The sequence below is a fragment of the Harmonia axyridis genome, chromosome 2 (assembly GCF_914767665.1).
Source record: "Harmonia axyridis chromosome 2, icHarAxyr1.1, whole genome shotgun sequence".
Classification (NCBI taxonomy): domain Eukaryota; kingdom Metazoa; phylum Arthropoda; class Insecta; order Coleoptera; family Coccinellidae; genus Harmonia; species Harmonia axyridis.
The window spans coordinates 14,342,093-14,367,091 of NC_059502.1; the positions used below are offsets into that span (position 1 = coordinate 14,342,093).

The 24,999-nt window shown below is 31.0% G+C and overlaps 3 protein-coding genes across 5 annotated transcripts; 1 reads left to right on the forward strand and 2 right to left on the reverse strand.

Annotated features, from left to right (window-relative positions):
- The first annotated feature begins 5 nt into the window (after nucleotides 1-5).
- LOC123673463 (1-phosphatidylinositol 4,5-bisphosphate phosphodiesterase gamma-1) lies at nucleotides 6-21,425 on the forward strand. 2 transcript variants are annotated; one of them, XM_045607958.1, is made up of 18 exons: nucleotides 6-162; nucleotides 215-635; nucleotides 694-832; nucleotides 1,292-1,454; nucleotides 1,511-1,663; nucleotides 2,080-2,240; nucleotides 2,549-2,828; nucleotides 4,172-4,452; nucleotides 6,083-6,264; nucleotides 6,661-7,048; nucleotides 7,110-7,287; nucleotides 14,667-14,939; nucleotides 15,837-15,983; nucleotides 16,542-16,802; nucleotides 17,534-17,915; nucleotides 18,769-18,911; nucleotides 18,995-19,102; nucleotides 20,251-21,425. In XM_045607958.1, exons 2-18 carry the CDS (start codon nucleotides 278-280, stop codon nucleotides 20,266-20,268), a joined length of 3,615 nt encoding a protein of 1,204 aa, XP_045463914.1. In that variant the 5' UTR covers nucleotides 6-162; nucleotides 215-277; the 3' UTR covers nucleotides 20,269-21,425. The 2 variants fall into 2 exon arrangements, with proteins under 2 accessions (XP_045463914.1, XP_045463915.1); XM_045607959.1 differs by having other exon boundaries at nucleotides 9-162; nucleotides 261-635.
- On the reverse strand, nucleotides 7,938-10,985 carry LOC123673464. The gene is made up of 2 exons (XM_045607960.1): nucleotides 10,760-10,985; nucleotides 7,938-9,071 (listed from the first exon to the last, which is right to left on the reverse strand). The coding sequence occupies exons 1-2, from the start codon at nucleotides 10,784-10,786 to the stop codon at nucleotides 7,965-7,967; spliced, it is 1,134 nt and encodes a 377-aa protein (XP_045463916.1). The 5' UTR covers nucleotides 10,787-10,985; the 3' UTR covers nucleotides 7,938-7,964.
- Nucleotides 21,426-21,713: 288 nt separating the features above from the next.
- Nucleotides 21,714-24,928, reverse strand: LOC123673467 (pyruvate dehydrogenase E1 component subunit alpha type II, mitochondrial-like). 2 transcript variants are annotated; one of them, XM_045607964.1, is made up of 7 exons: nucleotides 24,768-24,928; nucleotides 24,519-24,584; nucleotides 23,944-24,117; nucleotides 23,577-23,795; nucleotides 22,892-23,244; nucleotides 22,216-22,360; nucleotides 21,714-22,154 (listed from the first exon to the last, which is right to left on the reverse strand). In XM_045607964.1, exons 1-7 carry the CDS (start codon nucleotides 24,816-24,818, stop codon nucleotides 21,966-21,968), a joined length of 1,197 nt encoding a protein of 398 aa, XP_045463920.1. In that variant the 5' UTR covers nucleotides 24,819-24,928; the 3' UTR covers nucleotides 21,714-21,965. The 2 variants fall into 2 exon arrangements, with proteins under 2 accessions (XP_045463920.1, XP_045463921.1); XM_045607965.1 differs by having other exon boundaries at nucleotides 24,643-24,882.
- Between the last annotated feature and the right edge of the window lie 71 nt (nucleotides 24,929-24,999).

Consider the following 24,999-nt stretch of genomic DNA (forward strand, 5'->3'; position numbering starts at 1 on the left):
CTGACTTTGACAGTTGAAAACTAACCTAAAATGTTAAAAATGATTGTAAATTTAGGATGTTTTGAAAATCTTGTTTTCAGTTTATATTTTTATTGAAACGTAACTAATTTTAGATAAATATTTTCAAGATTCTTGAAAAAAATTGATTTATTATGATCTGAGGTAAGTAACTCAATCAATGAAAAGATTAACTTATATAGAGAAAATTTTTCAGTGTACTGAGATGCTTTTTGTTTTGATTTAATTCGTAATATTTTCAGCTGAAGAAGTTAACAAGATGTTTTCTCTTACAAATGGTATGTTCTCTTCAAATTCTGGTTTTGGCTACATGGAACAGATAATAAGTCAGTTGGAACGTGGTACTCTTGTTACCAAATTTTCATGGAGAAAAAAAGCTGAAAGAAAAACTCTAGCCATAAGAAGAGAAACTCAACAACTTGTATGGACAAGAATTACTAGTCCAACAAAATCAATAGATGGAGCAATTGATCTGAGAGAAATCAAAGAAATCCGTTTAGGAAAAAGTTCAAAAGATTTTGAAAAATGGCCTGATGAAACTAAAAAAATTGAAAATTTGAAATGCTTTGTTGTATATTATGGTTCTGAATTCAAACTGCGAGTTTTGAGTGTTGTGGGTAAGTGAATTATCTTATTGTAGTTGCTTGATGTAATTTTTTATTGTGTTTCTTTCAGCTCTGTCAGAAAAAGAATGTGAATTGTGGTTGAAAGGACTACGATACCTTGTAGGAGATACTTTAACAGCTCCTTACTCTATTAGAGTCCAATGTTGGTTGAGAAAAGAGTTTTATGCAATGGAAAACATGAAAGAAACGTAAGACCGAATGCTTTTTAGCAATTTTCATAATATTTTTAGTAATCATTCAAATATAGGGTCCTAAGTGAATTTATCAACAAAGGAATGGGGAATTCTCCTTAATATGGGTTATTATTGTAAATGTAAATGAAACCCATAATAATAGGTTTCGTTCAGAATTATTTTCAAATTATCTGCAGAAACGTTTTAAATTAAGTTTTCAAAAATAGTTAAATCACTTCATTACTGCTGCATAAAGTGACAACAGTACCTTGTAGGATAGCTTATACAACCACTCCATTATAAAATATTATATGACAGATATAAAGTATGTGCTTTCCTGTCTCTATTCCTTGATCCTTGGCTGTTACTCAACCCGATCAAATTAAAGCTATCTTTGTTTAGGAAATCAAATGAATAGATTTTATATCCTTTTCTATCCATTGACTTGCACATAAACTTTGATACATGTTTTAGTGTAAACTTGAAGGATCTTAAGGCATTCTTTCCACGCATAAATTATAAAATTTCAATGAACAAACTTAGAGAGATATTTAATGAAGTCGATACAAGGAAAAGAACAGAAATTGGTTTTGATGATTTTGCTGTATTGTATCAAAAAGTGATGTTAGACGAAAAGGTGAATTCTAATCAATCACAATGCGAAGTGAATACTAACAAATAATTTATTTCTAGAAATTGGATACTTTATTTGACAAAATTTTGGATTATTCTCCTAACTTAAAAACAGTTAGTTTGCATGACCTTTCCAATTTTTTAACTAAAGAACAATCTCAGCCAGTTGATGATGAGAGAACCCTATCAACATTAATGTGTAATTTTTTGAAGGTGAGTGAATTTGTGAGTTTATGTTATTTTGATATTCAGACTTTTCTTGAGTAATACATACATACATTGTTTGAATTACAAGTCCTATTAATATTACAAAAATTATTTTTTGTCTATCATAAGCATGATTTAATCACTCCAAAACTACTAGACATTCGTTTTCTGATAAAAATTTTTAGTCGTACTTTTTCAAATTTTATGATTTTTGGATCATAAGGTTTTAGAGAGAATTTTGATTATAATTTTTTTAGAAAATAGATTACAAAAGGATTAAACTTCATTTTATTGCATTTTTTTTTAATCTTTTATATTAATTCTCGTTCATTATTAATTCTATGGCTCTGTTATCAGTACTATTAATGTATTTGGAGTCGGAAATAAAACTTCATTATTACTATTCAGGTAATTATTTTCAGGACCCACAGAGGGATGTACAAGATCCATATTTTACAGTATATGAATTTATGGATTTTTTGTTCTCTAAACAAAATGATCTTTGGAATCCTATTAGAAATAACGTTTATCAAGATATGTGCAGACCCTTGTCACATTACTGGATTTCATCATCACACAATACGTAAGTTGAGTGAGGCTTTGGTGTTGATTTAAAATAAAATAAGTCAAATAAGAAATCTAGTTAACAGATTCAGTGAGTTGGAAACATTTTTTTTGGATCTCCCAATTATCTGATCCTCACGAAATTCTGCAATAATATTTTGTAACTGATTTCCAAATTTTAGTTCCATCAGATGAATATTTCTTCAACAACCTAAAAAAAAATCATATTTTATAATCGAAAAAGTATTCATTAACATTTGGAAATTCGAGTGCAAGATACGATACTTTTTTTGGGATTCCAAATGTAACATTCACCTCTATTCTTAGATACCTGACTGGTGATCAGTTTTCGAGTGAATCCTCTGTGGAAGCTTACGTAAGATGTCTCAGAATGGGCTGTAGATGCGTTGAACTTGATTGTTGGGATGGGCCTGATGGAATGCCTTTCATTTATCATGGACACACCTTGACAACAAAAATAAAATTCATAGATGTGATAAGAACTATAAAAGAACACGCCTTTTCCACTTCTGAATATCCTGTTATATTGTCCATTGAAGATAATTGTTCCCTTCCTCAGCAGAGAAAGATGGCATCTGCCATGCAGGTAAATTTGCTTCAAATACTTCAACAAATTAAATTTGCTTATGGATTAGTGCTTGTTCACAATTAGAATTCACAGGGCCGGATTAGGCTCATTGGCTGTCCTAAGTTAACAACAATGGACTAGTTTTAATTTTTTTGTTGGGGATTAATTCCAAAAATTTAAGTAAAATGAAACAAAAATGTGGAAGAATCATTGAAATATCTCTAGAAATGAAAAAGTTATGCGACTTTGAAGTTGCGCTTGGAAGAATAATTTCATAGTACGTGTAAGTGTCGTGACGTCACACACTAGACGACTGGTATTCGCAGAGTGCTTACGAATTCATTGGTGTACAATCACTTGTGCCGTTCGTGTCGTGTTTTGTTCGTTACACGATGGCTGAAATAACTTACTATATACATACATATAAATTACTTTTTTCTCTTTTTACTTTTTACTCCTCACATAAATATGTTTTGCCATTGATAGACTTCAACAACCAGTACTCAACTACAAACTGTTTATGAAACGTTTTTTAAATAAATCATCGTTATAAGTTGAACCATGATGAAGCAAACTCAAAAGTAGATACTTACTTGAAAAGTTTAACTCCTTTTATTTCTGCACTGACATAAGATTGCTTTGAAGAAAAAAACTCCATCACTGCGAATATATCTATTTTAGGCAAATTGTCACTTTGTCCTTTCACGAAGCCTTCTTCCATTATGGTGACATAAAAACAAAACTCAAGTTAAAACTACACTGTACAACTACAAACGGCGCGAGAGCCTTGGCGCGGCTAAGTATTTAAACGTAATTTATGGTGTAGCGATCACAGGCAAGAGCCATGACGTCACAGACCAAAGACGTTCCGCGCTAAAATACGTAAATTTAAATAATCTATTTCTCAGTCATTTATGATGGATTTTCAAAATTTTTTCACTGATTCATCAGTTTTCTCTATATTTTAATTCTATTGTGTCAAATATAGTATTATCAACATCACTAAACTAGTCCATTAGCCACTCTTTTTAATCGAGTGATATGTGCTAATTTTTTTCATTCGTTCTATTGAATAACTTTCACAGAAGAAGTTGATTAATTCAATTCATTCTCACATAAATCAAACAATCAATTATTTTGGTATCAAAATTACATTATCTAGTACACAAAATACTTCAATTAAAATTTTGACTGAGCAGATACAAAATTTCAATCATTATAATGTAAATTTCTTTTTTTGCTCATTTTTATTGAAAATTTTGCAACACAATTTCGAAATCTAGTTTCATGAGTAGTCATCACATCAGTAGCAACTGTTGAAAAGGTTCTCCACAAATATATTTCTTCATAAATAATTTCAGGAAGTTTTTGGAGATATGTTAGTAGTTCAACCTGTGGACAAGAATGAAAAGCAATTACCCAGTCCATTTCAGTTGAGAAGGAAGATAATATTGAAGCATAAAAAACTACCAGACGGACAAGAGGAAGCAGCTGTTGTGATAAGGACTGACGGAAATGAGTTAGATCTTCGAAATTCAGTTAAAAATGGCATTATGTACATTGAAGATCCAGTAGATAAGGAGTGGAATCCTCATTTCTTTGTTCTCACCAATAATCAACTTTTTTATACTGACAGTTACAGGTATTATTTTATTGAATTCTTTTATTTTATTTTTTTTCGAGGCATCGACTACCATGGTCATTAGCCTGAAATATCTCATAGTTTATAACGGGTGTTTTTTTAGGAGGTTTGTTTTTCCGATAGATGTCGTTTTATTTTTTGACAGTTGTTTTGACAGCTCAAAGTGGCATTGCTACTCAGTATTGTTTGGCAAATCATTGTGAATAGGTTAACTCCAGAACAACGTTTTCAAATCGTGGAAATTTATTTTCAAAATCAGTGTTCAATTAAAAATGTTTATAGAGCACTTCGTGAATTTTATGGTGCACATAATCGTCCGTCAGAGACCACCATAAAGAACGTAATTACCAAATTTCGGTCTACATTCACTCTTTTGGATGCCAAGCCACCGACAAGAAGGAGAAGAGTTCGTACAGAAGAAAATATTGCTGTCGTTGAGGCCAGTGTCGAAGAAAACGACAATTTATCGATTCGTCGTCGTGCTCAGCAAATTGGACTTTGTCCATCGACTTTATGGAAAATTTTACGTAAAGATTTGGGTTTGGTGCCATACAAAATTCAATTGGTGCAAGAATTAAAGCCACACGACCATCGTTTGCGCCGTGAATTCAGTGATTGGTCGTTAAATCAACTGAACGAAGATCCATTTTTTTACCGTAAAATTCTCTTCAGTGATGAGGCGCATTTTTGGTTAAATGGATACGTCAACAAGCAAAATTGTCGCATTTGGAGCAAAGATAATCCACACGCCGTTCAAGAATTACCAATGCATCCTGATAAATGTACTGTTTGGTGCGGTCTATGGGCTGGTGGGATCATCGGTCCATATTTCTTTAAAAATGAGGAAGGACGACGCGTTACCGTGAATGAAAATCGATACAGAACCATGATCAATGAGTTTTTGTTGCCAAATCTTGAAGATATGGATATGGATGAGATGTGGTTTCAACAAGATGGTGCCACTTGTCATACAGCACGTGAAACAATCGACTTATTGAAAGAAACTTTCAACGACAACATTATTTCGAGAAATTCCGGTGAATTGGCCTCCGCGTTTGTGCGATTTGACGCCACTCGATTACTTTTTGTGGGGATACGTGAAGTCATTGGTTTATGTGGATAAACCTCAATCGATTGACGCTTTGGAAACCAATATTCAACGTGTCATTGCTGACATACTCCCTCAAATGCTTGAAAAAGTGGTCGAAAATTGGACCTCCAGAATGACATTTGTGAAAAATTTGTGTTTAAATGTTAAATGCCAAAAAATTATCTACCATGGTCATTTCATAATTTTATATGTGTTTTATTAAAAAAAAAAAACACCCGTTATCTCCTTTCATTTAAAACTGAATTCTTTTATATTGACTTACAAAAGTATGTGTGCTTTTCCCAGGCTCACAACATGCAAAGCATTTTTCAAAAAACGTTAAGATGAAAACTGTTATTTTATAAAGGTTTCTTTACTACTATATGATAAATGACATCATAAATTTATATCGAAATTTATAATCCGTTGAAGGCATGATTGTATTATTTTTAAATACATTTCATTAAACCATTCCTTATGAAGCCTTCTATTATGTTGAATAATAGGTTGTCTACTGAAATTAAGTCTTATTGTTCACAGATTGGATCCCGAATCTGAAAGATCTGAAGATGAAGAGGATAGTTCTTCATCGTCTTCATTTCAACGTCCGAAATCAGATATTCCAAATGAAGAACTTCATTTCAGTGAAAAATGGTTTCATGGTAAACTTAAGGATGGAAGAGATGAAGCTGAAAGGCTTTTAAAGACTTATGCTTATTTAGGTGAGTAAACTTATAGTGTCCAGAATATTTTTGAGTCTAGATTGGCTAGAAAACTGGAAGAAAACCTGGAAGCAATAACACAAACATATATCATTGATAGTTTACATCAAACAACTAGGAAAACACGTTGGAAAATTTGTGAAAAATTGTTTTTTTTTGCTATCATGAAATTCTTAACACCTGACTCTTCTTTTCCTCTTGGCACTCTATTTTATTTTGAATGACTAACTTTATTGTGCCAAGTCAACACTTGTTACAGTATATCAGATTTTATTTGTTTGTTTGGCCCAGATGTTTTTCATTATTTATTTATTTAATGAAATTACTGTTCATTTTATGATGAGAATATTTTCCAAAGTATTACCTTGATATGTTCACATTTGAAAATTTTTCTAGGTGATGGCACATTCCTTGTTAGAGCAAGTGTTACTTTTGTGGGAGAATATTGCCTATCATTCTGGAGATGTGGACAGGTGAACCACTGTAGGATCAGATCTAAACAAGATAAACAACAAACCAAATTCTATCTGATGGATTCAAAATTTTTCGATAGTTTATACAGTTTGATCACCTATTACCGCTCAAATCCATTGGTGACAGCAGAATTTGCAATCACTTTGCAAGAACCAGTTCCACAGCCCAAAAAACATGAAACCGAAGTGTGGTATCACAAGAATACTGGAAAGTTAAAAGCTGAGGAAATTTTGAAGAGAATAAAAACAGAAGGAGCTTTTATAGTAAGGCCTAGCGAAAATGATTCTAACTGTTTCACCATTAGTTTCAGGTAAGAAAATCTAATTCGGTTTTAGTTAATTTATGTCTTTAATTTGGAATATAATTTTCAGAGCGGATAAGAAAATCAAACATTGTAGAATCAAATTAGAAGGTCGTTTGTACACAATAGGAAATGTTGAGTTTGAGAGTCTTGTTGAACTGATAAACTATTATGAGAACCATCCACTCTATAGAAAAGTCAAGTTAACATATGCCATAAGTGAAGATTCAGTTAGGAGAATGTCAACGGTAAGTGTTTCAATTTTTTGTATTTAGTCTGCAATTCTCGATTTTTCATCTAGTACATTGGATTCTGAATACGCAACTGCCTCGTTAAAATAAAATGTTTTACTATCCTAAGATGCTAGGAGCTTTTTTAAATTATTTCTGAAATAGATCTCGATGTTCGGGAATTATGTGCAAGTTAAAGTAAAGTGAATTTGTCAGTGAAATTTATACAGAATATATAAAACATAACAATGACACATCAGATGAATATTTAGAATTGAAAAAAAAAATGGTAAAAGCACTGACCTCATGCAGGATCTTTTAACAGCTCGTTTTCATGAAATTTCTGTTTGAGATTGAGCTTTCAGCTGAGCAATTGGACTTGACATAGTTATTACACTTTATAATTATAGTAAAGTGTTCAAACCAAGATTACTCAATTACTTCTTCTATATTATCGGTTGTTTTGTAAAATTACCTCATCATGAGAAAAATATTTTAAATGACAAATTCGAAGAATTAGCATGTTGTCCTATGAATTCGGTTTCACCATCACTATAAAGAAAGAACTATGAAATTTAGACTTTTTATTTTTTATAATTTCATAAATATGGAAATATAATAAGTTAATATTTTCTAAATATAAATTTTATATCTTATCATAATCAGTCAATAAATCTTAAATTGTAGTTACATTTTCAGAAGAATTTTGGTTTATCTTCAGCGTTAACATTTTTATTTTCCAAGTTTGGTAAATATTTATTAGGTACTGCTAATGCCTTTATAACATGAAAAGTAGGTACATAAGGTACTTGATAGTTAATTTTGGTCGGTTGTAAAGGTTTTGGATAGTAAGCGAATTGGTCGAAATCCCAAGGATTTCGTGAGACATTTTCTGGATCTACAAAAGGTACTGGAATTACGAATCTGAGTTGTGTTGCCAAGTCCTCAAAATCTGTATTTATTTTGGTACTCTCTGTCGTTGTAGTAGTGGTTGTGGTGGTGGTAGTACTGGTAGTTGTAGGCTCTGTAGATGTCGACGTTTGGTAGGAATCTGAGTTACCCATTGAATAAAAAGGAAACAGATTTCTGAAACTATAACTATAACTCGACGCTGTGGTAGTTGTCGTTGGTTCCGGTGTAGACGTTATCGAAATCGATTCTACATCTTTTGGAGGATTTTGATAATGTATGGAGCTAGGTAGAGATTTGTGCCAATAATAAACCACTTTTCCATTACTCAAGAATGTTTTCTGAAGAATAACAGGTTCTAACTTGATGTATTTAACATTGGGTTGTTCTTTTTTAGGGGTTTTTGGTGTTGTACTCGAACTTACTGTTTCAGTGGGAGTTGTTGTCACATAGAATCCCTTAATTTTTGGTGTAGAGTATTTAATTTTATCTTTTCTGCCTTGAAAATAAACAGGGTATGTTAACGGAAATCTTTTTTTATATGTTGCAGTAGTTGAAGTTTCAATAGGTTTTGTGTTTGTGTATGAATCACTTTCAAATTTTGAATTATTCGCCCTGAAAAGTCTCTCCAAATGTTGACATTTTATTCGGAGATCCTCTAAATTAATTTCTGTGTAGTTTTTCTGATTGTCACTGGTTGATGCTATTGGTTTTTCTGTTGAGGTATATTCCAATTGGATGTGTTGAGTGTCTGATACAATTTTCTTTATGGCTTCAGTTTGCTGTGTCATGAGTTTATCAACTTCGCTCTTGTTTGGGTCAGTAGTATCCCTTTCTACATTTTCATCGGGTATTGATAATGTGCTTATCATATGAATGAAATAGATAAAAACCTGTAAAAGAAAACATTTTTAAAGAACAACATAATTTTAGAGGCACCTCTCATTGAGGCCTGCGTTTCTGGGAACTTCATTAAAATACTTTTGGTAAAATCGAGGTATTGAAGGCTAAGTGACGCTACATTTGTTATTGTTTGAAAAATTGATAAAAATGAGTTTCGCTGTTTTCTAATGGGAAAAAATACTGTGCAAGCAAAGCTGGTTTGATAACGAGATGGAAACCTATGGAATTCAAGGAGAACATCTTGAGTGTATTGAATACGTTGTATTTCTATCTTATATCATTCAAAACACTTGTTTCTCTGGATTATTATGAACATATATTTTCTCTTTATTTCGATAAGCATCGCAAAATTTTGGATATCTCGATATAGGGTTCGGAGAAAAAGTCTGGCTGAATATAAAGTTTTCTATAATAATTAATTCGGTGCGCGCTAAAAAAATTTAAAAAATTATATACATACCCGAAAATTAAAAGTATGTAAGAGTACAAATCACAATACAATATTTTTACCGCAAAAATTGATTTGGAATTTCAAATATTTTATTCGGAATTCAGTTAAAATAACCCAGATTTAAAATCTCACTGAATGTTATCAATTATTAGATAATTACAGGTGTACTTGAACATTTAAATTGAAAAAAAATTATATTGAAACCTAACCGGAATATAAATCAAAAAATGAACATTTCAAATTTTTAGGTTTTTCCGTCGAGAATTATCGTGTTTACGAACTGACAGAATCGAATGTGACCCCGAATTCTTCATTAGTAAGTCACATCTAATCCTTGGCTTGTAATTCGAAGTATATGGACATCGTTATTATCGGAATTATATAGTGCCCTGTTCAGTGAACAAGTGCTTAAAAAAGATGTATCAATATTATGCTGTTATTAAATTAAAAGTACTTGACTAATACTAAATAATTTGCGAGAAGAATTTTCAATTTCATTTTTCTCAATTATTTATATTAGATTTTCAAATTTCTGACCTTATTGTTTGTTTCCTTATTATTCGTTTTTTAACAGGCGTTGTTTCAGAGGGTGATAAATGTTAATTTGCATGAAAAAATTGGTGGGATTCTAAAATATTTCAAATAAGAACTAGCTATAAATTTTTATTCGAAGTGTTGGAAATTCTTATTTAATCTTTTAGGGGAAAATTCAATTGTTGCTTTTTCATTTAATTGACGAATTCTTCACAAATGCATTTTTTTTAAATCACAGTACATCTTCAGAAATATATTAATGGGGTATATAAGAAATAAAATTTAAATTTTTTTTCAATATAAGTTGTTAGAACTTACCTTTATTTTAGCTCTATTAATTGATAAATAATAGCAAAATTGATTGTTGCAATCACGAAAGATAGTATAGAAATTCGAGATGTTCACTAAAAAGTTGAAAAGAGTATTTCAAAGTATTCTCTGTTCTTATTTTTTGGGAAATGTCAATATTTTTTTGGAAAAAATTTTGGGAAATGTCAATATTTTTTTGGAAAAAATTTTGGGAATGATTATTTTCAGGCAATTTAGCTTTTTCTGGTGCAAATATCATAATATCCGAATAATGCAGCAATAAAGCCTATTGCACATATATTAACTGCTAAATTCTCTATTGATAGCTTTTATGAAATATTTTGATCTTCTGTTTTCCACATTTATATCAAGATATGTACTCACCAGATACGAGAGCAAGTTTGCCATCATTCATGAAATTTCACCGCTTTTCTAACTGGACTATAACTTGAAGAGGTCTGTCTGGGAACTGCTTGTTTTGAAACCCTTGTCTAGGAATGTTACTGTACCCTCTTCCCCCTTCAAACCCCGTGGCCGGTGGTGCCGCTGGCGTGATTCAGATACACCGCGGATCTTTTATTCTTTGACCGGGTCCATTTGAAACGATTAAAGGGGGTCACACATCATCACATCTGAAACTGATAAATAGTTCGTCTGGTCAATATTTTAATGAATAGTCTGTACGGTACCGGGTTTTTCTCCTCAAGGAAAAGAAAATACGCTACCGGGAAAATTTCTAAGCATACTCGAAAGTGTAGTGTATTTAATTTAGCAATGGCATGATACCATACCTAGTGTTATTTTGGTACTTACCATAGAGTAATAAACATAGATTGAAAGAGTATACGCAATTTTCACATGTCCCTAACATGGTTAGATTACGTTGTCGGATTGTGATATATTTTCAAATCCACAATTTTCCTATATCGTTATGAATATATATTATATTGAATGAAATATAATTATTTGAGCGATTCCCGATTAAATATGCACATTTCAATATTTGGAATTTGATATTTTTTATAATTGTCGAATTTATAGTATGCAGAATATTTATTATTTTCTGTATCTACCTGCTGAAATCCAAGGTTTGGCAACTTTTGCTCTCCTAGTGTCATCGGTTGTTTCACGTCGTTTGGCGCGCTTGAAATTTGTTTTCTGAATTTCTGATATATTTAGGTATTTATTTCAATATATTTTAAGTTAATATGAAATTTTGATTCCCTATTGAGAAACTCGCGAAAAGTTTAAAATATCAAACTTATGGTTTTTTGTAGGGAAAGAAGAAATATCGAGTTTGTAAGCAGAAACTTACTAACTAAATTGTTGGGTCTTTGGAACAACCTCCTATTTTAGTATTCAAATTCAAAATCTCATTCAAATAAATTTATTCATTTCGACGTTATTAGGTTTTTCTTAAGACCCTCCAATTTATGAAAAATCGAAATGTCTCGAAAACGGCAAGTTTTAAGAGGAAACGTGACAATTCAAAACAAAATCAGTTATACTTTCTCTTACAAATCGCCTACTTTATAATATTTTGTTTGATATTTTTAATAGCGTATTCGACTGGCTGCACCAGTGCGAATTAATTCGAATTTTTGTAGAGATAAATAACAGAATCAGCTCGAATTGATTCGAACTAGTTCAGCCAGTCGAATACGCTATGAGTTGCTAATGAAAACAAATAATATTTCGGTAAGTTTTCGTTTTTCGCAAAAGAATTAATGATATGGTAATTCTACAAAGCACTGATGTATTTTAAAAATATTTGTAAAAAATATCCACAAAAAATCATCACAAAACAGGCAAAACTATTTTGGGAAAATTTTTAAAAAGACTCGTGAAGTTCTTCCTTTCGAAAGTTGAAATAATTGTAATAATTCAAACTTCTACTGATCATTCAATCTTTGTCACAACACCGCACCTAATTTTTGTCCCTCCTCCTTTGGAAAAATACTGACAGATCACTAGAAAGTCACGTGGTGGTGTCCCCTCTTAAGAAAACTTGGGTTCTTTCATTCCATGCAATCGGAAAATTCAATAAAAAACCGGCGTTCCATAAAAAGAACCTATGTTTGGTCATTTACACTTTTTTGCTACATCCTGTATATTTTCAAACAATTTGAGAATGTAGCTGAAAGATACTGTGTTGCAAAAAATATTACACAAATTCATCGTTCAATCGTAATTCAGCGTCGTGTCAATGGTGTATACATTATTGACGCTACATAAAAATATCAAAAAAATATTCCTCGTAATAAATATCTGGTAGTCCGGCCCGACCTTTATGCGCTTATGCCCTTCAGCCCTTCCGTCACGTATCTAATTTGGAACAGGTAGTATGTTTGAGGAGGTTGGTATTTACAATTGACCGATTAAAGTTCTTCTTCTGTTAATCATCAAAGGAATCTTTCTTAGCTGACAGTAGTTGTCATTGTGATTTATCTATTGTTATAATGTTGATTTCTTCTGGTTCTCTATTTTCTTTAGCGATTATATGAAAACGTTTTTTTAAGTATGATACAGAATTATGTATCGATGATTTCACATCTACGGTATTACAAAATTGTTGAGTTACAAGAAATTATCACTATTCCCGTTTTGGGTGGTCCAGAAACTAGAAATCTGATTGGAAGATAGATTCTCAACCGTTGAAAGGAAAATTTCTCAGTTACGAGAAATTTTCAATTTTATGCGTAACTGTTAATACATTCGTTAATAATTTTAGTAGCCTAAGAATGCGCTATGCTTTTTCCAATCCAAGTTGAGGAATTTTTTTTTTTACCAAGATTTGTTTTTTCTTTATTTATTCATCTCACTTCTATCATGCTCATTGAAACAGAATTTTTCAATAAATACAAATTATAAATCATCTAAATAACGAAAGAATACTGCGTCTGATTTGATGGTAGTCCTACTTTTTGTCAGTGTTTAATTTCAGCTTAAATTTTTCATCTGAAAATCTTATTTATGTTGATGTTAAACACACCACTCAAAATTATTAAGACTACCTCGGTAGTGCAGTGGACAGAGATGTCGACTGTGGTGCCGAAGGTACCGGGTTCGAATCCTGGCTAGGTCATGGATGTTGTACATGTCCGGTGATGGTTAGGTTAGAGGCTAATGACCATAGCAGTCGATGCCTTCAATGAAAGAAAAAAAAAAAAAAAAAAAAAAAAAAAAAAAAAAAAAAAAAAATTATTAGCATTTTTTCAAAAAAAATTCCAACAACTTTGGACATTTAGTTTTTCAAGTAATTTCAATATTGCTTCCGAGTCTACCGAAGATAGAGGAAGCTTTTTGATATGAAAAAAACTTTTGGTTCTCGATTTGAAAATTTTCGCTTGGTTTTGTGTCTGTCAGTCTGTGTATCCTCTGTGTATACTCGTAACAGCCTTCATTGCTACAATTCTTGTCCGATTTCAATGGAATTTGGCATGAGTATCTTGTTTGGGCCGTAGAGAGTTTCATTCAAATTTCAGATTTTCCAGATAAATAGATTTTTTGGATATAGAGTTCTCGTTGAACATTTCAACTAATCCGATTTTGATGAAATTGAGTCATAAGTGGTTCCAGTAGAATTTCAACTCTATTGAATTTAAGATGAGCTATATGCGGTATCTTGAACAATAGATCCCCTGGACTAAACATGCCAAACATCTTGGAATTACACTGTATCAACAGCTAAAGTTCGATAAGAATATATCAGAAGTCAAAAGAAAAAAAGGCAGCAAAGAATAAATGATATCCACTCATGAACAAGAAAAAAAAAATAGACTCAAAAAACGAAATTCTAATTGACTGAAGATATTGTACTGTAGAGGGCTGACTTTTCAGGAGCAAATGACTAGGAAGTTTAGTGTCTAGCCCATTGGCAGAGTATTGGTTCTTATAATTTTTTAGATTACATATCCTAGGCCTACTTATCAACCGAAAATAAGGGAAAGCTTTGTGGTTACTTTGAAATAAAAAAGAAATGTTTGGGCTCTTATTTCTGAATTTCCGCCCGTAATATTCATTTTAAACCGTTCTCAAACACTGTGATTTCCTGTAAGTCTGTCGTTCCATGTGTCCTCGAATCTTTTATGTGATTTGCACAATTCTTGTCCGATTTTGTTATGATTATTCTATTTGGGTACCATAAAATTTTCAGCTTTCTATTGGTTTGGGATTTTAATTTTAGGTATGGGGAATCTGGTTGGGTCATAAGCGGTTCTGCGGTTCTACAGTAATTTCAGATGAATAAGGCAACATTGCGCCACATTTATTGATCAATATTTTTTTTTAGGATCTCCAAGATTCACCAGTTTATAACAGCACACCTTCTTACATGGATCCGAGCGCATTCGCCCCGCCAAAAATAAATGTGAAAGCTCTTTATGATTACAGAGCTCAGAGACCAGATGAATTGTCTTTCTGTAAACATGCGATCATCAACAATGTCACAAAACCAGAGAACAGCCGTGGTTGGTGGCGTGGTGATTATGGAGGCATGAAACAATTGTTTTTCCCTGCGAATTATGTTATGGAGATCGATGATCAACAAGAGTCTGATGATGGGGTAAATATCGTTATTAAAAACAATACAAAAATCATCTTAAACAAATACTACCAAAGTAAAGTTCTAAAAGCTAATAATAGTTATTTATGCAAAAAGGCCATTAAGTAAATGTTTATGCTTCGAGGGCAAAATGTCTCTACCTCTACCTGCAATGCATAAAAACTTTTTTTCTGATTGGAATAATATTGCCCCAATATAGTCCCAATTGAAATATGGAACGTCATATATCATTAAAAAAATGTTTTATTCTTCAATTAAAGCAACACAAATAATTTATGATTTAACATAGTTTTGGATTTGTAACTCTACTCTTAAGATAAAATTTGCAATTCTCTAAATTTCTGCTGAAGCGTTTACAACCAGATACAAACGATAAAAAATCTTGTTCGCAATTCGACTTCCGTTTCCTTAAGAGCATTCTGTTCGATTGTAGTCTTGAACGATTATCCAAAAACTGTCACTCGATTCCATCATCGATACACTATTGACCGTAACAAATGCTGCAGATGGCGTTCCCTCCGCACCAGCTGTCAATACCTTTATTTTTCTGCAACATACTGTCAATCAGTTAGCCTTCTGCAACAGAAGAACTTTTCCAATTGCCTTAATATGCTTTCGTATTATCAAACCCAAAAAAACGAAATTTCCCAAAGGTTATTTGTCGACAGATTGTAAAACTATAGACGAGGTGGTTATACAACCAGTTGGAAAAAAAAATTTAGCAAAATCCCATGCATCATTGTATACATATGAAAATTATTTATATTATGTTCAAGGGCCGTGAAGTATTTATATTATGGACTGGTATGACTTAAAAATATATATTTCGAGAATGATTTTTTATAGAATATTGTCATCACTTTCTTTTGATTGTTTTAACGTTTTTTTCTTCGACAGTCAATGTTACAAGGTCATTTGGATATGTGTGGCGCTGTCGTTGATCTTCTGCAAAACCCCGATAGGGTAGGTTTAGAATGGGTGCTCAGAATTGTGACATCTACTGCGTGCACCCCGTTTGAAGTCGCTGTCCACTCGAAAGAATTGGTGAGTTTCTCTAGTAGGATTATTGATTTTGAAGCAACATTTCTATGATGCGAAGTTTTTAAATCAATTTTTCTCGAAATAGGTGTACCTGATCGATAAAGGAGGATAGTATGTTTTTAGTACAAAATATTATATTGTATTTAGTAGGAAATGCCCCAAAACTTTGAAATATCGAGTTATGAAAAAGTTGTGAAATTTACCTTTGAAAACCGAGGTGCAGATGATTGAAATATTCATAGTATTTAATTAGACCTTTGAAGTAATAAGACTGGTTTTTGTTGCATTAGTTCTGGAGGAAATAAAAACAATCCATCTAAAGCATCATACTTTTGAAGGGCTATTGTTCTTTTGAGAAACATTTCTTGAAAAAAGATTATTTATTTGGGCTCCAACAATATTTTTAATTGTAAAACTGGTAATGAATCATTGAGCACTAATTCTGGGATTAGCTATTATATACCAAATAATTATAATTTTTAGATGACTAGATATATGATTATTTTAATCACTTCTCTATTAACATTCCATTATTGAACAAATATTTTTTTTTTCTTTCAGGCGTTGGAATGGTTGTTGAATATCAGGGAAGTTGCTCAGAGAGCATGTGCTTTAGAAACTCAACACAGAGAAATGGAAAGAGCCTGCCGAATAGCAAAGGAAATGTCAAATTTGATAATTTATTGTCGATCTGTTGCTTTCAATTTGGAGAGAGCTCGGAGTAATCCTTTCATTTATAATGAGATGTCTTCATTTCCAGAAAACAAAGCTGAAAAGCTTATCTGCCAACAAGAAAGACTATTCTTTTTAAGATACCATCAGGTAAAATATTCCAGAATTTTTATCATTATAATTATCAATAAATTATATGTCACATCAAAATGAATACAATCCATAATTACTGTTAATTGGAAACTCTTCAACTGAACAATAGGTTAGCATCTGCTTAGCCTTTTAAATACATTCTTTGTTTCTTCTGGCAAGTGATTAGACTATTTTGAGTTCTCTTTTTTTTTGGTAGGGTATAGCTACTTTGCACCTGATTGTAGTATTGAAATCGTTATAAGTGTTCAATTTTTGTGGACATAACTCCACACATATTATCCACGATATGGATCTCTACTGCGCAAATAAGATTTCATGATGAGAATGGCTTTTTCTTACTTCCATAATTATAAAGTTTTTTCAATACTAAATCATTTACTCAATTGTACAGTTTTTGATAATTAATTTTTCTTTTGGTTGCTTTTAATATTTTTTCAGTTGGAATTGAATTTCTAGACAAAAAACTATATGTATATCAAAAAGGATATAGAAGACAGTGAAATTTTTGACAATTTGGAGATTTGAAAAATAATGACATGGTGAATGCACTTGATTCGAGAAGCTAGAGCTCAAAAATAAGATCGGAATCAGTACCAGAAATAAAACATACTTATCGCACAAATCTCAATACAATCGTTTTAAATTAATTGTTATTCATTATTAGTGTACTTGGAATCTCTCCACTATTAATTTGCACAGTTTCATATTACAACTATTTTACTTTTCAGCACCAATTTTCACGTGTTTATCCCAAGGCCCAAAGGTACGACTCATCAAATTACAGCCCGATCAACTTGTGGAACTGTGGTTCCCAGATGGTGGCCTTAAATTTTCAAACGGGTGATAAAGCGATGCAATTAAACCAAGCAAAATTCAGAGATAATGGCTCGTGCGGTTATCTATTGAAACCCGAATTTATGTTGAGAAATGACTTCGATCCCTTTGACAGAACCACGTTGGTTGGAGTGGAACCTTTGAAAATTTCGATAACTGTTATTGCTGCCCGTCATCTGAATAAATCTAAAAGGGGTACTGCTAGTCCATTTGTCGACATTGAAGTTCAAGGGGCTCCGTACGACACTGGTGTGAAGCTGGTAACAAAACCTGTTGGTAAGTCGCAGTTATCATAAACATTGTGGAGACGTTAGCCTGGCTGTAATTTGGCAATAGACTATATAGGAGGAACGACGTTTTTCGGAAATTCTGACAAATCCAGAAACTAGAACATTTATCACCAATATAGCTAATTCGCAATATCATCTGACAGTAGATATCGGTATAACTAATTTTTGAGGTTATGGGACTAGGGCAATCGACGTCAAGTTGCAAAATATAGGTTGACATGTGTTTAACAGACATTATATTGGTTGGTGATCAAAAAATTGGTCCAAGAAGTCTGTTCTGCATCTGAAAAATAATAAAAATTGTAATTTAGATATGATATTCTGGGATTTCGACATTCAAAAGTATCATGGTTCAGAAATCATTATAAGTTTTAAGATTTCAACTAATTTGTTCAAAAATATGAATGGAGGTTGTTATTATAGAAATCCTTTGAAACTAAATTTTTAATGATTATTTATTATTCTTTATATTTTCAAAATCAATTGTGCCATCTAAACAAAAGCTTAATTTCTGTCAGGACAATGTTTTGGCTAGATCTTGCTGCTCCTCAGTAGTTTTCTTATTTTTCAATTTTTTTTCAGAGATTTTTCCGAGGTACTATTTTAGATGGAATGAATCCACTAATTAAAAAACAATAAAAATCGCTCTGCAGGCAGATGCAAAAACTTGAATAATAAAATGATAGTAATTTTTCGGAAACTAGTAGATGAAGATTATATTTGAAATCGAAATATTAACTGTCCTACTTACCAAAAATATATCGAATAAAAGAGCGTTGAATCATTGTAATTTCTGATATGAATAAATGAAAATGAATAAATACATGTTGTAATTTCAGCTGATAATGGGTTCAACCCTATCTGGATAAATGAATCCTGTGAATTTGTGGTATTCAATCCTCATTTTGCACTCTTGAGATTCTTGGTACAAGATGAAGATGTTTTTGGAGAACCTAATTTTATAGGTCAGGCTACATATCCGGTATGTGAAAAAAAATTTTTTTTTTGTGAAAATCAGAATACTTGTTAGATTTCAATATTTTTCAACATTGTTTTTTTTTCTAGGTATTATGTTTACGTACTGGTTATAGGAGTGTGTGGCTGAAAAATATATTCAGTGAAGACTTAGAACTAGCATCTCTCTTGATAAATATTCGCATAAAACATAGTTCTGTGAGTATTGTTTTTCCATTCACCTAGCATGTGTTGTAGCATTCAATATTTAATACATTAGTCTTAAAACAGATAACTTTATCTCTCACTTTGTTAGTCTTGCGTCTGCATTAATCTGAGTAATTTGTTCCTAACATCAAGGTCATGACAGGATTTATTTCCTTTAAAAAGTCTCTTTGTTTTTCGATATAATAGGAAATTTTAAGAATTTTTAGAATTTATTAGTTTTGTTATATGTGCTTCCAGCACATTCTTGTGGTTAATTGTTTTAAAGTGATCAAGGAATTATGTAGAACCAAATTCTTTTCTTATTTAGTTAGTTGAAGGAGTAGTAGAAAATGGTATATTCCACTTGTCTTAGCAAAAGTTTCAGATTTGCAGATCCAGTAATATAATACATAATAAGGTCATAAGGAGAAAAAAGAGAGGTTGCTGTAATCTGATTTGACAATTTTAAATGTTCATTATTCGAGTATGAAGAAGAACATTATCAAAATCACAGTTTGGGATTTAATATATTCTCTAAATGTAATTTTTGATGAAAATAATCTTGAGTTCATAATTTTTTGAACTCGTGTAAATTCATCAATTATTTCATGTTTTGAGTTGTATCTGAAAAATATCAAGAATTTTTATAGAGGTATGTCTGAAACAAAATATTCAAATTATTTTTGATGATATAGGATAAGTTGAATACATTAGCGAACATAAATTCTAAGTGCAAGATATCGGAAATTTCAGAGAATAAAGGAAATAGTTGCAAAAAAATGACAAATATTTATGAATGCTCAAGAATGAGCCATAACATTATTGAATTTTTTATGCAAAATGTGATGAATTAAATATTGATTCATATCATCCTTTTAACATTAACAAAATCTTTCATAAAATGCTTTTTGAAATATGTATAATTTAATCTATAGTTGTGCCTAGACTCCAAACTATATTTTTCATTTGCATTGGGTTTCAAAATTCAGTGATATAACTTAATTTCCACAAATTTGTTAAAATTAAGTTTTATTTTATTTTATTTGATAATGAATTTCCATCTAGTAAGGACTGAATTCATCAAATAATTTAATTTTGATCAATTTTTTTTTCATTGTAATATTGTTTAGAATAAAGTCAACTAATTGAAATATTTTCAGGAACTACATAATAAATGAAGAAAGTCATGTACATCAAATAAAAACAATGGATCTACAGCATTATCTTGGACGCTCAGATTCTAAAGAATCGTTTTGAAATAACATATCTCATGAAGTTTTATATTTATCAAATTCAATAGGGTGTTCAAGTCCATTTTTCAAAGTTCAAACTATTTATGAACTGAGCAAGGTCAATTGTTAATATTTAGGATTTGAATTATAATTCGATATTTCTCCATATTTGAGCCTTTGGCTTTGCGATTGGATTAGGAAGTTCATGTTCAATTCCTCTATAAAGAAGCTTTCAAGTAATGTACTGGGGAAAACTCAGGAATGCAGGAGAGAGATAAAATCAAAAATTTCATATTGATAAGTTTATACTGGGACACAATTGGTGTTGCAGACAAACATTTTTGATATATTTTACTGACTTCATTGTTCCTATAGAAGATAGGTATTATAAAGTAAATATGTGATGCAATTTTTACCTTCAACTTGTTTCTTGTTCTATTTAACAATTATGTCTTCTAAATTGAATTAGCTCATTGATAAAATTATTGATAGAATCAAGTGAAATAATGTGTAAAAGATTTGTTGTTGAATTTGAGGCTTTAACATAAAATAGTGCAGAATATTTTTAGAAGAAAAATTTTATGATTATTGAATTATTTAATGATATATTGATATAATTTTTCCTTGATATAAAAAGGATACTTTTATTTACATGGTTATTTCAAACGATAGTTATATTTTGAATGATATATTATTATTGAATTGTTTCAGGTTATATATTAGCTTTTACGAAGTTGGTTCACTGCCTCTTATATTATATTGCTTTAATTATGCATTTTTTATATAGAAAAAAAAATGAAATCAATCAATTATTCAAAAATAACAAGTTATTTTGGCTTGTTCTTGTAAAAGCCTAAATATTAATTCTGAAGAAAATTATTTATTTTCTGACTTAATAAAATATTTCATATCAATATTTATACATATTTTCTGTAATTTATTTGAAATCTTATTAGTAAGACCAAATGGGATTTGATGAATTTCATTAATTATTATTCATTAATTTGAATCATATGAATGTATAGTCAATAAATGATTAATCTAAGACTGGAATAACAAATCAAATTATATTTATTCGAAGCAATAAAATAGTTATTCAATTATTTACTTTTCATATCTCGTATATAACCTGTTCCTGAAAAGTTGGCTACTACTCTTTTTCATTTATGAAAGTGAAATATCATTACTTGAAAAAAAAGGAATTCAATATTTTTCATTTTTGGCATTTTAATATTGTGTGGTTCCACAATCAAAATTAGTCCAAATTTTAGTAAGTCACCCCACAGCCAACGAGTTGCAAATTGAGTCAGATAATCTCTCATTCATCTTTCACAGGTTCTAAGTGGTTGGGGACTGTGCTAAGATCAGATTAGTAAATTAAAAGGAGAAAATCAAGAGTCATCAATTAAAAAGCTTATCGCCTTAAAAAATGTATTTATATATCCTTCGACAAATAACAATTTCAACATAAATATATAATTTTTTTCATTATAATTGCCTGTCTATTTCCAAATAAAATATATATAATTTGTATAGAATTGAAAATAAATAACATTCACATAATTAAATGGACAAAATATCACCTGTATCGATCTTTTTAAATAATTAAAAATGAATGCTAGGATGGATTTATTATCTAAAAATTATTTTGCATTAACGGCTGGCCCTATTCTTTTGTGTTTTAATGGATTGAAAGGTGATATGTTCCTAATATCACCTTCGAGATTATTGACATAGATATCTGCTGTCAGCTCATCCATTCCAATTTCAGGTTCTGTTTTGGCTTTTTTTGTTGCTTCATCAACAACAGCTCTTATTTCTCCTTCCATTTTCTGATAATAAAATTGATTAGAATTACAAACATTGAATTTTAATCAATTTTGTTCAAATTACCTTGAGTTCTTCGGGAGTAACAAGGTTGCTTGATATAATTTTTTCCTTGAAAGATGTAATGGGATCTCTGGTTTGTCTTACTTCTTGGATTTCTTCACGAGTTCTATAGCTTGTTCCTGGATCTGACATTGAATGTCCAGAATACCTAAATGGAAAATTAGTTTTTGAGTAGTAAAATTTATGTGTAAAAAAATAATAAAGCAATAGGGTGATAATGAAGTGGTTTGAGTTTCGATGCATGCAGTTTGAGACCTGAACATAACCTGAAAATTTCAAGTTTATGCAGAGAGTTATTGTGTTAAAGGCCGGACTGACCGGATCAGAAATGACCGACAGAAATCAATTTAACCACGATTTCATCAGCAGTAAGACAAACCTTATATTTCAAAACTACTCCTGACTCAAAATTCTAAAAATAAAGAGATCAGGGAAGGGGCGCTCTAGAACAGTGATTTATATGTAGGTAGAAAGCCTATTTTTTTTCAATAAACAATGTAATTTCTGGTCATCATTGTTCATTGACAGAGTAGCCAATATTTGACATTTGCTCTATATTGACAGAAAAGTATACCAACTACTTATTGGAACAAGTGAGACTAATTATTATGTAAGCTTCCACAAAAAAGTTAATGAGATATGTCAATTGATAGCTGACTAATGAGGTAAATAAATTTACCTGTAAGTGGCAGTTTCTATGACTAAAGGACCTTTTCCACTCTTGCAATAATTAATGGCAAAATTGAAGGCTTCTTTTACAGCCAGAACATCCATACCATCCACCCAGATTCCTGGAATGTAATCTCCCCGACTGTAATAATCTGTACTTGCCGAAGATCTTTCGGCACTGGTGCCCATACCATATCCATTATTTTCAGCCACAAAAATGCAAGGAATATTCCATAGTTTTGCCATATTATAAACTTCAAAAACTTGTCCTTGATTAGAGGCACCATCTCCATACAAGGCAATACTCACACCATCAGTTCCCTTATACTTAGCTGCAAAAGCTAATCCTACTCCAAGTGGTACCTTTTGGTGGGAACATCAATAAAGTTGAAAATACCAAATTGAAAATTGAGATTTTCAAGAGAAATAAGTCAAAAATTTTAGATTATTACATGTTAATGCTATTTTTGAAGCCTCCTTTGTTAGTTTCATCTTTAATATTTCCCGTATTTTCTGGGCAGAATGTATTTTGATGCTGATTACAAGGCATATTTTTTTCTAATACATATTAGAAAAAAAAGGAAAAAATATTCATTGTGAATTATAATTTTTTTCAAAAATAACAGAAACAGAAGGAAATTAACTGATGTAGAAATATGTTTGCTATGATCTATGAAAAAAGGAAAAGTAGATACCTGGGCTCCAACAATTCCATTGCCACCATAAAAGTTATCAGTATACATATGCATAGAGCCTCCTTTACCCCTTGCACAGCCTGTTCTTCTGCCTGTCAATTCTGTCAAAACACCCTCTACACTAACTCCAAATAAATAACACCAACCATGATCTCTATAAGCAGTTATTACCGAGTCATAGGGACGAAGGGCACTTTTGATACCTACTGCTACTGCTTCCTGAAAATCAAATCCCAAATCAAATTATATCAATTTTATTTGAATGGTATAAATATTCATAATACTCATAATTATTTCAAATAGATAAAACCAGGACTAGGATGAACATTTTTCATATACATTGTAAGAAAACAATAAAAATTCTTACCTGTCCTGAATATAAATGACAAAAGCCTTTAACAATTTTCTCTTTGTATAAATTTCCAGCACTAGTTTCTAACCTTCGAATAGTTTGCATTTGATGAAAAAATTTCAAAGCTTCTTCCCTGGTAACAGAGACACTAGTTGAAGGACCTTGCTCTAACTTATGGAGTCTATAGGGCTGAAAATAAGTTTATCTATTAATGGTAATGATTTGATATTTCATAGTGTTATATTTGAACCTCTCTAATTAAGACATTGTAAGAACAATAATTTTTTTACAAGCACTATCAAACTATTATTAAGTCAGTGTAAAAAGTAAAATTACAATTCTCACCAGAGCATCCACCAAATAATTTTCATCTAAAATAATCTAATTTTAGGAACTTTAATGCAAAAGTACAAATTCTTGATATATCACAAAATATATGCTTTTTGAGTTAGGACACAGTTGGTTATTTAAAAAAGGCCATTACTAAACACTTCGCAAAAATTTAAATTTATTATTAAGAAATGGTAAAAATGGTTAGGAAAAAGTAACTCACAATAACAAAACTTGATGTCTTCAAATTGCTAACTTACTTTTGTTTCGAAAGTGGCTTCAGAAGCAAATCCATTGTTGAGCTTGGAAATTATACCAGCTGCATTCTGCAAAATTAAAGTACCAATTAAATGCTACATATTTTTGAAATCCTTTATTCATTACGGTTTTCAGCTTAGTGATTATCCTCTTTGCCATATTTTACTTTGTATTAACTTATTATAACCTCCAAAACTGGAACTTTATTCTGAAAATTGTTTACGACTCAATTTTCACAAAGAATAACTTACTTTTTTAGTTAGAGACTTTTTTCCAATAGATCTAACACAACTGGGTAACATTTTGAGATATTTAAAAAAAAACACAGTTGGCTTTGAAAGATTCAAACGTCCTTTAAAATTTATAAAGGTCGTTCAATCTCAATCCTTTCTCTCAGATCATAGATGTTAGAAGCACAGATGACACATTATTAATTTTGTGTCAAAACATATTAATTGAGTTTAATGGCCTTAAATAATTAAT

What these genes read in the sequence shown, in the direction of transcription:
- LOC123673467 (XM_045607964.1), bottom strand. Translation starts at nt 24,818, where the DNA reads ATGTTACCCAGTTGTGTTAGATCTATTGGAAAAAAGTCTCTAACTAAA. An exon ending in ATGGAATTGTTGGAGCCCAG is followed by an intron (nt 23,245 to 23,576) that starts GTATCTACTTTT and finishes TCCCACCAAAAG; the next exon opens with GTACCACTTGGAGTAGGATT. An exon ending in ATAGAAACTGCCACTTACAG is followed by an intron (nt 22,361 to 22,891) that starts GTAAATTTATTT and finishes TTTTCCATTTAG; the next exon opens with GTATTCTGGACATTCAATGT.
- LOC123673463 (XM_045607958.1), top strand. Translation starts at nt 278, where the DNA reads ATGTTTTCTCTTACAAATGGTATGTTCTCTTCAAATTCTGGTTTTGGC. An exon ending in CAGTTAGGAGAATGTCAACG is followed by an intron (nt 7,288 to 14,666) that starts GTAAGTGTTTCA and finishes ATTTTTTTTTAG; the next exon opens with GATCTCCAAGATTCACCAGT. An exon ending in AACAAGAGTCTGATGATGGG is followed by an intron (nt 14,940 to 15,836) that starts GTAAATATCGTT and finishes TTTCTTCGACAG; the next exon opens with TCAATGTTACAAGGTCATTT.
- LOC123673464 (XM_045607960.1), bottom strand. Translation starts at nt 10,786, where the DNA reads ATGATGGCAAACTTGCTCTCGTATCTG. An exon ending in CAAACTTGCTCTCGTATCTG is followed by an intron (nt 9,072 to 10,759) that starts GTGAGTACATAT and finishes TTTCTTTTACAG; the next exon opens with GTTTTTATCTATTTCATTCA.